At 42.4% G+C, this 14102-nt stretch overlaps 2 protein-coding genes across 5 annotated transcripts in view; one reads left to right on the top strand and one right to left on the bottom strand.

The window, feature by feature from the left end:
* Nucleotides 1–233: 233 nt before the first annotated feature.
* On the bottom strand, nucleotides 234–12559 carry LOC133625154 (uncharacterized). The gene is made up of 3 exons (XM_061993197.1): nucleotides 12265–12559; nucleotides 2199–2291; nucleotides 234–526 (listed from the first exon to the last, which is right to left on the bottom strand). Exons 1-3 carry the CDS (start codon nucleotides 12557–12559, stop codon nucleotides 234–236), a joined length of 681 nt encoding a protein of 226 aa, XP_061849181.1.
* METAP1 (methionyl aminopeptidase 1) overlaps nucleotides 12532–14102 on the top strand; it is a 31648-nt gene continuing 30077 nt past the window's right edge. For all 4 annotated transcript variants that reach the window (XM_061991755.1, XM_061991754.1, XM_061991753.1 and 1 more), the window contains exon 1: nucleotides 12532–12671. In XM_061991755.1, the coding sequence (XP_061847739.1) occupies nucleotides 12620–12671 (52 nt within the window). In that variant the 5' untranslated portion in view covers nucleotides 12532–12619. The remainder of the gene's footprint in view (nucleotides 12672–14102) is intronic.

Genomic DNA, 14102 nt, shown 5'->3' with positions numbered 1-14102 from the left:
GCACGCGCTGCCTCACTGCGCGCGCGGACCGGGCCCGACGCCTCGCGCGCCGCTTTACAGCCCATTTTCCCACGAACATCGGGCCCGGGGCTCTTTTCGTTTGTGCTTGCCAGGAAGGGGTGGCTTCAGAGGCGCGTTTTCAGCTGCTCAATGTTCCCCAAGAAAAACTGCCGCCGTCCGAGTGCCCATTTAAACACATCACGGCTGACAGGTGCTGCGGACAGTGCAGGGTTTCAGTGTTTCACGCGCTTTATTTGTGATCCTTTGCCGATTCCACATTTAATCGACTCGGTACTCAGCCTGGACGAAGACACGGGCGCTGATCTAAACTCACCAGGCCAAAAAGAGACAGCAAACGGAGAAACCTGCTGCTTCTCAAACCCAACGGGCAGACGGCAGCTGCGGTGTGGCACTGGGAACACCAGCACACACAAAGCCCGAGGCTGCTGGTGTCTGGGTACGGTCTGATTCCTTGCAGGGGAGCGGAGGACAGCAGTGAACAAAGCCAGGAGGTGGGATGCCTTCCCTGCATGAGAAAATAGGAGTTAATAGGATAAGAGACAAGTAGGAGGCACTTCCATCTTGTCCCCTCATTTCCCCAACTCTGCAGGTAGGCATCTATCAGCAGAGGTAGACCCAGACCATCTAAGACCTCTGTTGTGAAAGGATGCAAACATGGAAACTCACGCTACTCTCAGCCACCAAATCTGACTTCCCAGGCCTGGTAGTAGAGCTCGTTTGAGGCTTGTGGGAGGAGGGATGGGAGAGGTGCTCTTCAGCCAAGGAGGGATTAGACAGGATTGATGTTTAAGGGTGCTGAAGTTCTGAAGGTTTTGACCAAATTGTTGAGCCCTGGACACATGGTCCAATAATCTATATTACAAACTTGGTCAAAGTGTGCTGCAGGTCTCAGCTCACAAACCCAAATTTCCTTCTTGTACCACAGGGAGCAGAAGGTATACTCAGCTAGACCTCCTCCCAGCAGCCGCAGTGAGCAGGCACAGGCATACAAGACTACCAGCTGACTGCTTTGTTTGTTGGCAAACGAGGCACAGAAATTCACAAATGCCAGGCACATCTCTCTGTCTGGTACAAAACAGTCTCTCTCCAACAATTCAGAGTGTCAAGAATTGTACTTGGTTCTAAGGACAGGTAACAACAGTGGGCACCACATCTCCTAAACCTGTCTGTCAGTTTAAGGCACTGTGAGGCTCACCTGGACACGCTGTCCTCTAGCCAAACATCCGCTGCTTGGTGGCCCATGCAACATTTTGGCTTTTATCTGCTGTCATGCCCACAAATGAACTGCTACACGGATTTGTCTTTTTCCCTCAGTCGGGATGTGTCTGACAGTAGAGAGGCAGGCTTACATCCAGCATTCCTGTGTCTGTAACAACTCTAAAGCTAGTTTCTGGGAGAGCAATCATGTCTATTCCTATTTGCTCAGAATATATAGTATATCCAAATACAGAATCCTGAGAGAAGGAGCTTTCTCAAAGAGAGGAAAAGACAAAGATAGAAGGTCTGTCATTTTAAAATCAAGAGGTCTTAACCCTTGACACTGCTGCTGTTTTGTTCTGTGGTTTTAACTGACTCAGTCTCTTTCCACTACCAGTTAGAATTCTATTTCTGACAATAATAAGTACAGGGGTTGAAAGCAGTTACATTTTCCCCAGCCCCTGGCCCTTGACTAAATGAATTAGAACTTCTGAGAAATTTATTCCAGCCACTATGGAAAAAAGCTATTGCTCTGCTGTGTGCAAATAGCATGGTGCAGCCTTGCAGAAATCAAGCACAAAGTGAGACTTACCACAAGTGAAATTTTGTATGCTTCCACAGGAGATTGAAAGGCTGCTAAATGGGTATTTAAATTGCCACAGCACTTCTAATTTACAAAAGATCTAAAATACAGACATTTAAGGAGAACTTTAAGCAGTATAGTGGAGTCCATATTTTAGACTGCTATTCATGAGTTAAGTCATGATCAGAAGAAGAGCACCTGATCGGATGAATAGTAGAAATACAGCAATAGAGGAAGGATAACAGTATATTTGAGCGCCAAGTTGGTTCCATGAGAAAAGGCTGTAGCGATACAAAATTCCTGTGAGCCTCCAAAGAGAGGCATTTAATTTTCTTTTTGAAATGTTCCTGGCACAGAAAGTCTGGTAAGGAATCCACATGCATCCATTCTGCTTTACCTGTGAAAGAGTTCATTTGCTGCAGGGTGTTTTCAGGCTTTGAGATCAGATTCATTCCTGCACATTCTTGTGGTATCCCCTCTTCAGGATGACCTAGAAACACAGGCACAGCAGGAGGAACACAGTGTTTGTAATTATAGTGCTTAAAATGTTTTAAATTTCCTTTAGAAATCTACCTGTTAAAGCTCTCTCCCTTTAAATCACTTTCCAGAGTCAGGAAAGTACTGCTCATCTCATGACTGAAAGGAAGTAAGAAGTTATATTCCCGAGAGATAAGGGAGGTGACAGAGGGATTGAGATTCACCTTATTCAGCACTAGGTTTTAAGGGAAATAGGTATCTAAGGAAGGTGCTCTTGAGGAGGTGAGAGAAACAGCTTTTTAGGTGAGAAATATGTGATTAGAGATAAATATTTCAGATGCTTCAGACAGATAAGCAATCCTGTATCTGTCCCTTGGAAATGCAACTAAGACTATATAAGCCACTTTTCTCCACATGTAGGTTGACTTTACAGGGAATTCAGTACATTCATAAAGCACAGTTTCCCCTGTAAAAAAGTAATGTTGACTCTTCAAAGTAGGTAATGTTTATCCAGGTATCCACCAGTTCTATTGCCCACCACAGCTTCTATAGATTTGCAAGAGGGAGAGAGCAGACTTCTTGCCCCAGCCCATCAGGCACTCTTGTCTTCCATGGACATCCCCTGTGCCATCCTGCAGACACTGGCTATGTGTACACTTTTCAAACTGTAGTTACACACACCTGTTGCCAATTTCCATCTGGTGCTAGTGGTCTCTTAACTGTTCTTTTTACCAGTTTCATCTGTTCTCTCTTCAAAATCCCTTTCATTTCCAGGTTATCCACTGGTGAATACTGACTCAAACAGTTTATGAACTTCTCTGCAACGGCCTTGTTTCCTTTGAGTGCTGTTGTTGATACTATGGTTATCAATTAGGCCAGTAGGTTTCTGGAAAGCTTCCTGTTCCTAAGGACTGAAGAAAGATTTATTACTAACTTTAATCCCTCAGAGCAAGACTGAATCTAACTGTTTTCTTATAGTTAATCTGCAGGAATATGTAGATTTTTCGTATTTTTTTTTCATTTCAGCATAATTTCAACTTTTTTTTTTTTTTTAAAAGGAAGCTTCTGGTTTCTAATATCCTTCCTTAGCCTGTTTTACCTGTGCTATCTCCCTTTTGCCCATTCTTAAGCCTTCCTTAATAATCCAAGCTCGTATAGACCTTAAGTTTCAAAAATGTGCATCTTAAAATACCTTCCCACCTGCCTCTAAGAATTAAATTTAGCTGTACCTTTAAAGTTAATTTTTAACAAAGGCTCTCATTTTTACACAGTTCCTGTTTTTGAAACTGAGGACAAATTTGCTGAATGTTTTGTCTGCTACTGCTCCTGTAATGATACTGAATGAAAATATTGCTTGTCAGAGTGACTCTTCAAATTAGTTTTCAAACAGGATCCAGAATGCTACTCAGGGTGAAGTCAAAAGCTGTCTTGTGGGCTGCTAACAAGCTGTTTCCTGGAGGACACACTGAAAATGTGTAAAATGTTAGTCTCTGTGTTATATCAAGAGACAACATTTGCACAATCTACACACAAACAACAAAGTCTCCTGTCCTGCTGTATTTTGTAGAACCAATATTGAGTTAGTTAATTATGGAGCAAGTCAGTAATTATTTGTACTCTAAAATCATAGAATCGTTTTGGCTGGAAGAGACTTTTAAGATCATCGAGTCCAGCCTTTGTCCCAGCCCTACCAACCACTAGACCGTTTCCGAAAGTGCAACATCCAACTGCCTCTTAAATACTTCCAGGGACAGTGACTCCACCACTTCCATGGGCAGCCCATTCCAATGCCTGACAACCCTTTCAGTATTCCTCCTAATATCTAGCCTGAACCTCCCCTGGCACAACTCGAGGCCATCTCCTCTTGTTCTGTTGGTTTTCACTAGGGAGAACAGACCAACCCCCACCTCACTACAACTTCCTGTCAGATAGTTGTAGAGAGCGATAAGGTCTCCCCTGAGCGTTCTTTTCTCCAGGCTAAACAGCCCCAGATCCCTCAGCCGTTCCTCATATGAGACGTGCTTCAAATCCTTTACTAGATCGGTAGCCCACCTCTGGATCCTCTCCGGCACCTCAATGTCCTTCCTGGAGACAGGGGCACAAAACTGGACACAGTATTCAAGGTGCAGCCTCAACAAAGCCAAGTACAGGGGAATGATCACCTCCCGGCTCCTGCTGACAAACAACACCGTTCCTGATATAGGCCAGGATGCCATCGGCCTTCTTGGCCACCTGGGCACACTGCTGGCTCACCTTCAGCTGGCTGTCAAACAACACTCCCAGGTCCCTCTCTGCCTGGCAGCTTTCCAGCCACTCCTCCCCAAGCCTGTAGCACTGCTGGGGGTTGTTGTGGAAACTCATGGCATTGGCTTTGGCCCAGCCATTCAGCCTATCTAGATCTCTCTGTAAAGCTTCCCTACCCTCAAGCAGATTGACACTTCCACCCAGCTTGGTGTCATCTGCAAACTTACTAAGGGTGCTTTCTATCCCATCATCAGATCATCAATAAAGATGTTAAACAGGTGTGTGGCTCCTATGCAGGAATTGAATTATCTATTACCTAAGTTTGTTAATTGGATTTGATTTAAAGAGGAGCTTTTCCAAAACCAAAATGGTTTTAAGGGGACAAGAACTTCCTGTTATTCTGAAATCTGGTCAACATTGACTAAAATGTTTCCTGGCTCAGTGACTCTTATGGGGGCTGTGGTACTGAGAGACTGTTACTGGAAGAATGTTTATGGAGATGCAAGTAAATCCACAGCACAGATATGCTCTGCCAGCAGAAAAAATACTGGGAAGTGCTTACAGTACTCAGGCAAATGGCTTCACTACAGGACTTCAGACAATAGATGGATATGGGAATGTTTTAATAAAATTATCTGTTAAAGGTAGTATCAGTACACAATCACAAAAATAGAATAGAGTTTCCAAACCAACAGGATTCTGCAAGGTATTGTAAGTGTTGTTTCTTTACTACTGGAAGACAGCATAAAGCTGCCTTCTACTATACTTGTTTGTAGATCACTGAATGGCCATTGGTTATAATGAAAATGTATTGAAACCGTCATTCTACTCATTTTTTTTCTGAAATTCATTGTAATGTTAGGATTTGATTTTTACACAACAAAGGCAAAGAGTTCAATAAAGCAATGTTTTATCTGCCACCTGACAACTCTAAAGAAAAACACAAGAAAAAAGATATTTAACTTCCTAGCATTTTGTCATACTGTTTTATAAAATAAATACTGAAAAAGTTTTCAAAGTAAAAGAACTGGGACATACGTGATTCTGTGATATTGGTGCTAAAACTTAAATTCAGAAAGACAATATTTCTCTCTATGCTGTATAATGTTAAGTCGTGCTATGATGGCAAAATCAGAACATAATCTATTAAATCTGCACATTCAGAAAGTATGTCAGTACACGCAGAAGCATTATTTTTGTGTCCAGTGAGAAACTCTTCATTTTAGCTATTTTATAAAATTTGGTTCCTAGTAATTCTTTCAGACTGTTTCACATGAATACATTAATTAATAAACTTTCCTATTTATTTGCCTAATATGCTGTCAGATGGTTCTGGTATTCTGTTTTGCTTGTTTGGCAACCATGCATATTCTTTGACTGCCTGTTTTAATCCTGCCTTTAAGTCTCTTAACATAAATAAAGATAATCCATTCAGAATCCTCTTCCTCTCTGATCATTTTATCTTTGGCTTCTTCTGCATTTAACTTTGTATCTTTATTCTCAATGAACCAAATGTACAGACCTACATTTTATGGCTTTGGATGTCATTTTACTGAGAAGAACTCTAAATGAGCGTTAACCACCAAATGATACTGAAAAAATGCAGAGCATTTGGCTTCTGCATTTTTCTTACACAATGCGGGGATAAAGCATAAAGTCTTCTGTAAGACAGGTATGAGAACTAACAGTGTTTAATTAGATAGATGAATATAGTACCTCTGAGTTCAGAACATGGTCTACCTTATTACCACACAAATAGGAAGTAAGCACGAGTTGTTGATTTGTTTGGTTATGGAGGCACAAAGCCTCTAAAGATGACATCAGATGTTATCCAACAACTTGTAATAACAACGAGGGGATTATAAGCTACTGTAATCTTTTCTTCAAGTCACTGACACACATAAACAAGATCCTCACAAGTGAAGTGGCTGCCTTGCAAGTGATATCATCTTAAAACTAAAAGGAAAATTAAGATAGAAGGCAAAGAAGTATCGCAGATACAACCACAAAATCAAACTCTTTGAAGTTGTAGTGGAAAAAAAGAGTCTGAAGTAAAGAAATGTTGGCTCTCTCTTCTTTGGCAATTGTCACACACTTTAGGGGGTCTATCAGTTTTCAGTGTGAATTTAAGGAGTTGTTAGGAATATCTATTTAATTCTGCAAAGCATGATATCAAAGTCAGAGGTGTACAAGAGCTAATTGATCTGCACATCTGTATCTCACCGATTTTAGTGGAAATGGAGCTGATCACTCACATCAGTGATACAACAATTTTAGAATCACCGTGTTTTATGTGATTAAAAATCTGATCCTCTTAGTTTGATTCTGAAACCTGAAAATAAAAAGAATTTTTCATGTCTTGTAGCATTGTCCACAGTCTCTAAAGTGGAAACAAAATACTGTTAGTACTTTACTACTATTAAGTCTATGTTTAGAAATGAACTTGACTTTGATGACAGAAACTGGGTGAAATCCCTGTTGATATCAGTAACATTCCCATTGAATTCATTGGACCAGAACTTTAGTCTGTGACTCTTATTGTGTTTCCATAGTAAAGAATATTTTTTTAATCCCCTCAAGACACATTCATGGACTCTTTCAAATATTACAAGCAATGGAGTTTCTCTTTTTAAAGCTTGCAACTTATTGATTAAATACAAGTGCTTTTTATAAAATATAATTTTGTTTAAAAACATGCAGCTTGCTTTCCTTTGTTCTTGTTTCCATGATAAATGACCAATTTCATATGCCCATATTGAAAACAGCTAAAATTCTTGGATACCGGAAAAATGTCCTTGAATACTGAGAAAATCATTCTTAAATCATAGCAGAAATTTTAATCCACTATATTAATATGTTTTCTGTAAGAGGCAGTGCAGTCTGAACAAGCAAAACAAAAGAATGTACAGGATTTTCCTTTTCACTATGACTAGAAAAAGCACGCTTGGAATGAGGTTTGAGTGAGCCTGCTCTGGTCTGAACTGTGGCTGCAATGGGACTTCCAGCAGTTTAGTTTGTATCTCCACCAATGGAAGGAGTAAGAACGATGCTGGAGCTTACAATATATCAGAGCCTCTTGTGAAGTATGGAATTAGGCTGACTTACACATCCCACACAATTTCTCCTTTAAAGAGGAAAAATAGAGTCACATATTTCTTTAATGCAACAATGCAACTCTGCTCATTTACAATGGATGTTTACAAAGTTGTCTTTTTTTTCCTTTGACCACAAGTTTGACTTTTTTTCTGGTACTATTTCCTACAAGGGCTTGATTTTTTATAACCATGCTAAGTATTTCTTTGGTGGCCATCTTTAAGATTATTTGTCTTTGTGTGCACTTGTGATGGTTTTGCAGTTTCTCTTTTTAATATGCACATACAGACACACAACCTACATAACTGTTGCATTGGGTACGAGAATCTCAGTATGTGCCTGCACCATCTGGTCAAGCCATAATAGTGCACATTTGGATGTGGTCTAGCTCCTGGGTGGTATTTTTGCAGTTTCAGCTATTGCTAAACAAAGAGGCATTTAATTGTGTCTTCAATAAGCTGGAACAGAAGACAGCTACTATACCCAAGAGCTTCACTGAGAAAGTTCGATTGCCCACCCTCACTACTGCAACCTACAGAAGCAAAGCGAGAAGGGGGAATGTGAGTTAAGGCACTCAATTAAATAACGTCAAATTCTGTGGCCATTTTCTTTCTATCCAGCAGCTGTCTTAGCTGCCAGCTGCTCTAGCTTTGTTCCAGCAGCTATCTGACCCATGAGACACCGCCGATCTCTCCTGCCCTTTTTTGCTAACCTCATGCACTCCCAGCCTTGCATCACTTTGGAGGAGTTGGGAGGACAGCAGGAACACAGCATTGACATAAATCAAGGATCATGAATAGGCTGTAAAATTTCTGACTCTTGCACCTCTCTGTGCATTTGTCTATGACACAGGGGGACAGGCAGCTAGAAAGTTACATGAAAAGCTTGACAGAGAAAAAAGAGCTCTACTCACAGAAGGTCACAGCAAAGGTCAGTGAACTTCTCTGGTGAGAATGAGTGTGCCACCAGATAATGGGAAATGGCAGCGGATGGATGTCCAGGAGGTGTAAAGTGGTTCATTTATCAAATCAGAAAATCAAGGCCAAACTGGAAAACAAAGGCATTAAAATACTACAGAATCCACATATTCTTTTACAATGGGGATTATAATCAAGGGCTGTTTAAAAGTAAAAACCATCACATCAAGAACAAAATAAATCTTATGTCAAATCTTTCCGAGTTTGTTGTCTAGGCTGATCTGCAAATGCAGTCTGTGTTCTTTCCAAACACTGAGCAGGACAAGCAATCAAGTTTAATTCCTCAGTTAGGGGGCTCACTGCTCTTTAAATTACATATATTTTTTAAATTTGTAATAATTGATTAATTGAGATAGGCATACTTGACTTCCCCAAGTAAGCTGGGAAACTGCATGTTTTTACTTTGCGCTTCAGTTCTGAGTAACACAAAGAACCCTGTCTACTGGTTTGAATGGGATTCTTCTTTTTCTCCTGACCTGTATCATTGTCAACCACTACAAAATGAGCACATACACCAACATTGTCCCAATAAGGATACTGAGAGATACAAATACATAAAGATTGTAAAGTTATACTTAGACATGACATTATGTGTGAATAAAATACTCATAATATGTGGTAAAGTATCATAAAGTATTAATCATAATTATACTGAAATCTCACCCAGAAGCAGCTGATGACATATGAGTAGAAGACACTGAACTAGATCAACCAGTATGCCTTAGGTTTTTTATACCATGTCCGTGGCACCAAGTACTTGTAAACCCTGCTTAACCAGGTAAATGACATCCACAACTCCTCAGGATGCTTTAAATGGTACAATGTTGCAACTTAATTGTACGAAAGTACCTGTCCTGCCCTGCTTGATAGCTTGATTTGGTGGTTACTTGGAAAAGGAGCACTGATTTTTTTATGGGCTGTACACAGCACAATACCTGCTAGCAACATGGGTCATTTAGAACTAATGATTCTGCCTGATCAGTAACATTTTGCTTTAAAAATGTTAAACCAAGCCTTTACTACTGACTTGTATTTGGAACATGTGAAAACACAATCTGTGAATATGTCCTTTAAAGATGTATCATGATGTTGGTTGGCAGTTGGCTGCCTGTCTTCAGAGTTACAGCATGAGCTGCATAAATCAATATATAGATATTGTCACTTGTGGAAGAAAACAAGAGTTGAAATCTTCGTATTTTGCATGCATCTTAAAAACATTTCCTAATTCACTCTCCATAGTGTTCTCTTCCTACAAACAATGAGCAGATATGAGAATTATCACTACTAGAGAAATGAAGGTGAGAACTGTCAGGAAGACAGATGTTGACCTGCAGTTATACTTTAGTAACAGTATGGCATCTAATTCCTTCAGGTAGTTGATGATGCTAGTGAAAGTGTTTATCATACAACAAACCAGGACCAAATCCTTTGTTATTTGTCGCCTTGGTCCTGTAAGCAGCTGGGCTACTGAGACACTTTGTACAAGTAATATTGTCACAAGATAGCAAGTATGCTTATATGATTACACTTATTCTGACAAAGAAAGAGGATGTATGCTTTTCTGTTCTGGAATTAGGATGTGGAAATTTTCACTTAACCTCTTTTTTTTTGGCCTGGGAGATACCCAAATATTTTTAATCAAAGATGGGGCAAGAAGACCACAAAGAGTAGCAAACAATTGCAGAAAATACTGAGATTATAGTTTGGAATTTGAATCACACTTTACAGGGAGTTATCTGGATGCCAGGAAATGACAATATTTTGTCTACTATGATCAGAATAAGGATTGGTGTAGACAATGAAGCCAATGACTGGGACCTGTACTGTTCAATGTATTCATTAATGACCTTGATGAGGGAACAGAGGGCACTGTCAGCAAGTTTGCTGATAATATTAAACTAGGGGGAGTCGCTGACACACCAGAAGGCTGTGCTGCCATTCAATGAGATCTGGACAGGCTGGAGGGTTCGGTGGGGAGAAATCTAATGAAATTCAACAAGGGCAAGTGTAGAGTCTTGTATCTGGGAAAGAATAATCCCATATACCAGCACAGGTTGGGGAAAGAACTCTTAGAGAGCAGTGTAGGGGAAAGGGATCACGGGGTCTTGGTGGACAGCAAGATGACCATGATTCTATGATTCTATGTCCCAGCAATGTGCCCTTGTGGCCAAGAAGACCAATGGCATCAGGAGATGTATTAGAATGGGTGTGGGCGGTAGGTCTAGAGCGGTTCTCCTCCCCCTCTACTCTGCCCTTGTAAGACTGCACCTGGAATATTGTGTCCAGTTCTGGGTCTCTCAGTTCAAGGACAGAGAGCTGCTGGAGAGAGTTCAGCACAGGGCCACAAAGACGATGAAGGGTGTAGAGCATCTCCCTTATGATGAAAGGCTGAGGGAGCTGGGGCTCTTTAACTTCAAGGAGACTGAGGAATGACCTCATTAATGTTTACAAGTACTTAAATGGCGGATGTCAGAAGGATGGGGCCAGGCTCTTCTCAAAGATGTCCAATGACAGGACAAGGGGCAATGGGTACATAAGCTGGAACATAAGAGGTTCCAAACAAACATAAGGAAAAACTTCTTCACTGTGAGGGTGATGGAAGACTAGAACAAGCTGCCCAGATAGGTTGTTGAGTCTCCTCCTCTAGAGACATTCAAAACCCACCTGGATGAGTTCCTTTGTGACCTACCCTAGGTGGTCCTGTTCTGGCAGGGGGTTAGACTAGATCATCTCTTGAGCTACCTTCCAACCCTTAAGATTCTGTGATTCTGTGTGATTCTGTGAAGCAGAGAGAATCTGATTCTGCAAAGTTTTGACTGAAATCAACTGGCTGTGCCTGCCAGTTAGTGGGGGGACAACTAAAATTTAAACAGGAGTGGGATCCCATAACTAATGCCTGGATCTAGCAATAATGTGTTCTGAAGTCTGTTGCAGCTATTCTCCTACTCATAGGCATTTCTCAACTTTTATTTTTAAATGCAACTTGATTTAGGAAACAGTAAAAGTGTCTTGCAGTGATATTAAATTAGAGATGTTTTAGTACATATTCCCAATAGCTTTGACATCAATACTCAGAGAAAATAAACACAGTTAGCTTTACAGGCAAAGTAAGTATTCTTTTTTGGGATGTAAATGACAGAAGTATAATGTATGCATTAATGACATTTATTTTATGACATGTCACTGGTATCTAATCTTTCTCTTTCCAAGAAGAAAAAGTGTTCTTCCTGTGATAATGCCACTGTGACTCTGCAACCTATTTTTCCAGTTTTAGTTATTGGCTTACCAAATTTGTGGTGGTTCCTCTCTCTCCCAAAAAGACAACTGAAAACAGAGCAAAAGAACTATTATAAAGTACACAGGCAGCCCTACCGACAAACACGGTGCTCCACAATAAAGATATGCTTGAAAAGATTGGGATACTGATGAAAATCACAAGAACTGAGGATAAGGAACTTCCTCCGTGCTGTCAGATGGAAAGGTAATACAGTGAACTCCAGTGCACGTCTCACGAGACACAAAACACACGTGCCTTTTAGGATCTTGCTCAGTAACGGCAACAGGAAAGGAAAATAAGATCTCAAACATCTTTTACACATTAACTGATCGACGGCGTGTCACGAAACTTGAAGCCAGGAGATGGGGAATCAGAGGTCTGGATTCTCCCCTTACCTCTGTCTCCGGGGCTCCCCCGTCCCCAGCTGTCTTCCCTGCCCCTCTTCGGCAAGCTACGGCTCCTGAAGTGCACCTGCGACTGTGACCACCACTCCCCGGCGTGGTGCCACGTCTGCGCGGGAGGGGAGAGGCGGACAGGGGAGGAGTTGAGCGGCGCGGCGCAACCCTGAGGGCCCTCTCCTCTCCTCCCCTCCCGTCCCTTCCCCGCCCGGCCCAGCCGGCGGCACCTCCGGGTGGCGGCTCCTCCCCCGCCGCTCGCCGCGCCGCGCCTGTAGCAGCCCGGCAGCAGCATGGCGGCGGTGGAGATCCGTGTCTGCGAGACGGCCGGCTGCAGCAGTGAGGCCAAGCTGCAATGCCCGACCTGCCTCAAGCTGGGTATCCAGGGTTCCTACTTCTGCTCTCAGGTGAGGCCCCCCGTGCTGCCCACCGGCTCCCCGCGCCTCCTTCTCTCCTTGAGAGCCCCATGGGAATCTGCCCGTCTCCACGCTGCGGGCCGGGTTTTTCTCTGGCGGGCTGCTCGCAACGCTGCCGTGCTTCAGGAGAGGAAACGTGCAAGCGGGGTAGACACCCTATAACGAGATTTCCAGTCAGCAAATGGGACTGGTCTGCGAGCGAGGGGCCGGGCTCCGGGCGTGCGGCGGGGCGGAGGAGCCGGCTCTCCTCGCCTGCCCGGGCCTGGCCCTTCGTGCCCGGGTTGTACCTCCCAGCCCGCAAGGTTCGGGGAGGAGAGCTCGCCGTTTGTCCTCACAGAAAGTTCCCCCGCCCGGAGTCAGGGAGAGACAGCTGGAGTCGGGGGGTGCCAGGCCGGCGTGGGGCCGGAGCCTCTCGGCTCCTCGTGGCTGGAGGTAGCGCAGGACGTGATTGCCACAGAGCAGCCGTCGCCTTCGTGAGAGGGTGCACGTTTATTCCTCTGGCCGAAGGTTTGCCGGTCCCTTCTCGCGTTAGTGGGACTAAATGAGACGTGCTCATCAAATTCCACCCTATGCATTTCTCGGTGTGCATCAGCTCTTGCGGTGGAGTTGCTTGGCTTTGATAAACACCGGGAAACTTGTTGCTCTAAGAACAGCTTTTCTGTGTCCTTTAAATACGAGTTGTCATACAGCCATCAACTCCTGTTAAACATATTCTGTAGGCCTCAGCTATCCTCAATTGCTACCACAGTGATAATATCGTTTGGTCCTTAATTTATATAAAAAGGACTATCTGGTGTCTGTCGAATAGTTTTTTTGTTTTTTTAAAAGAACTTTAAAATGCACGGTAAAACACATAGCCTAATCCTTTGGATGTGAAAGTTCTGACAACCTCATTGAGGGAGTATCTTCAATTCAGAGATTTACGGTGAACATCATTGTCAGAATTATAATTCAGGGTAAAATTGTTCATGTTTTGTAGATAATCTTATAAAATAATTCAGTTACATCAGCTAGGTGAACTTTCTAATTGGACATTTTTTTTCTGAGTCGTGATGTGAACTGATAATTTGCATAGGACTAGGTAGGGGAAGACTTCTCATGTGCACACCCACTGCGTAGTTTCTGGTACCTTCCCCTGAAGTCTCTGGTGCAAGATACTGGGAGTCAATGCTAAATTAGATAGCCTGCAACTTAAAATTATTCTGATGATTCTTTGTCTTTAGTTCCTGTGTGGTGGTTTTAGCTGGTTTGTAGGATTTGCTCTGCATTTTTTGCTTCTCATTTTGATATCTGATGTAAAACTCCTCATAAATGCATCTTCAGCCTGTATAGTATTAGTTGGTGATGATAAAACCATTTATTAACAGACCAAACATCTTCAGCGAGCAGCTCTGCCCCAACCTCAACTCAGATGATTTTATA

The sequence above is a fragment of the Colius striatus genome, chromosome 3 (assembly GCF_028858725.1).
Source record: "Colius striatus isolate bColStr4 chromosome 3, bColStr4.1.hap1, whole genome shotgun sequence".
NCBI classification, from domain to species: Eukaryota; Metazoa; Chordata; class Aves; order Coliiformes; family Coliidae; genus Colius; species Colius striatus.
The sequence above is the reverse complement of the archived record's forward strand: the minus strand, read 5'-3'. Positions and strand labels throughout refer to the sequence as shown.

What these genes read in the sequence shown, in the direction of transcription:
- LOC133625154 (XM_061993197.1), bottom strand. Translation starts at nt 12,559, where the DNA reads ATGCTGCTGCCGGGCTGCTACAGGCGCGGCGCGGCGAGCGGCGGGGGA. An exon ending in GGGGAGCCCCGGAGACAGAG is followed by an intron (nt 2,292 to 12,264) that starts GTAAGGGGAGAA and finishes CTGTGTTTCTAG; the next exon opens with GTCATCCTGAAGAGGGGATA. An exon ending in GCAAATGAACTCTTTCACAG is followed by an intron (nt 527 to 2,198) that starts GTAAAGCAGAAT and finishes TTTCTCATGCAG; the next exon opens with GGAAGGCATCCCACCTCCTG.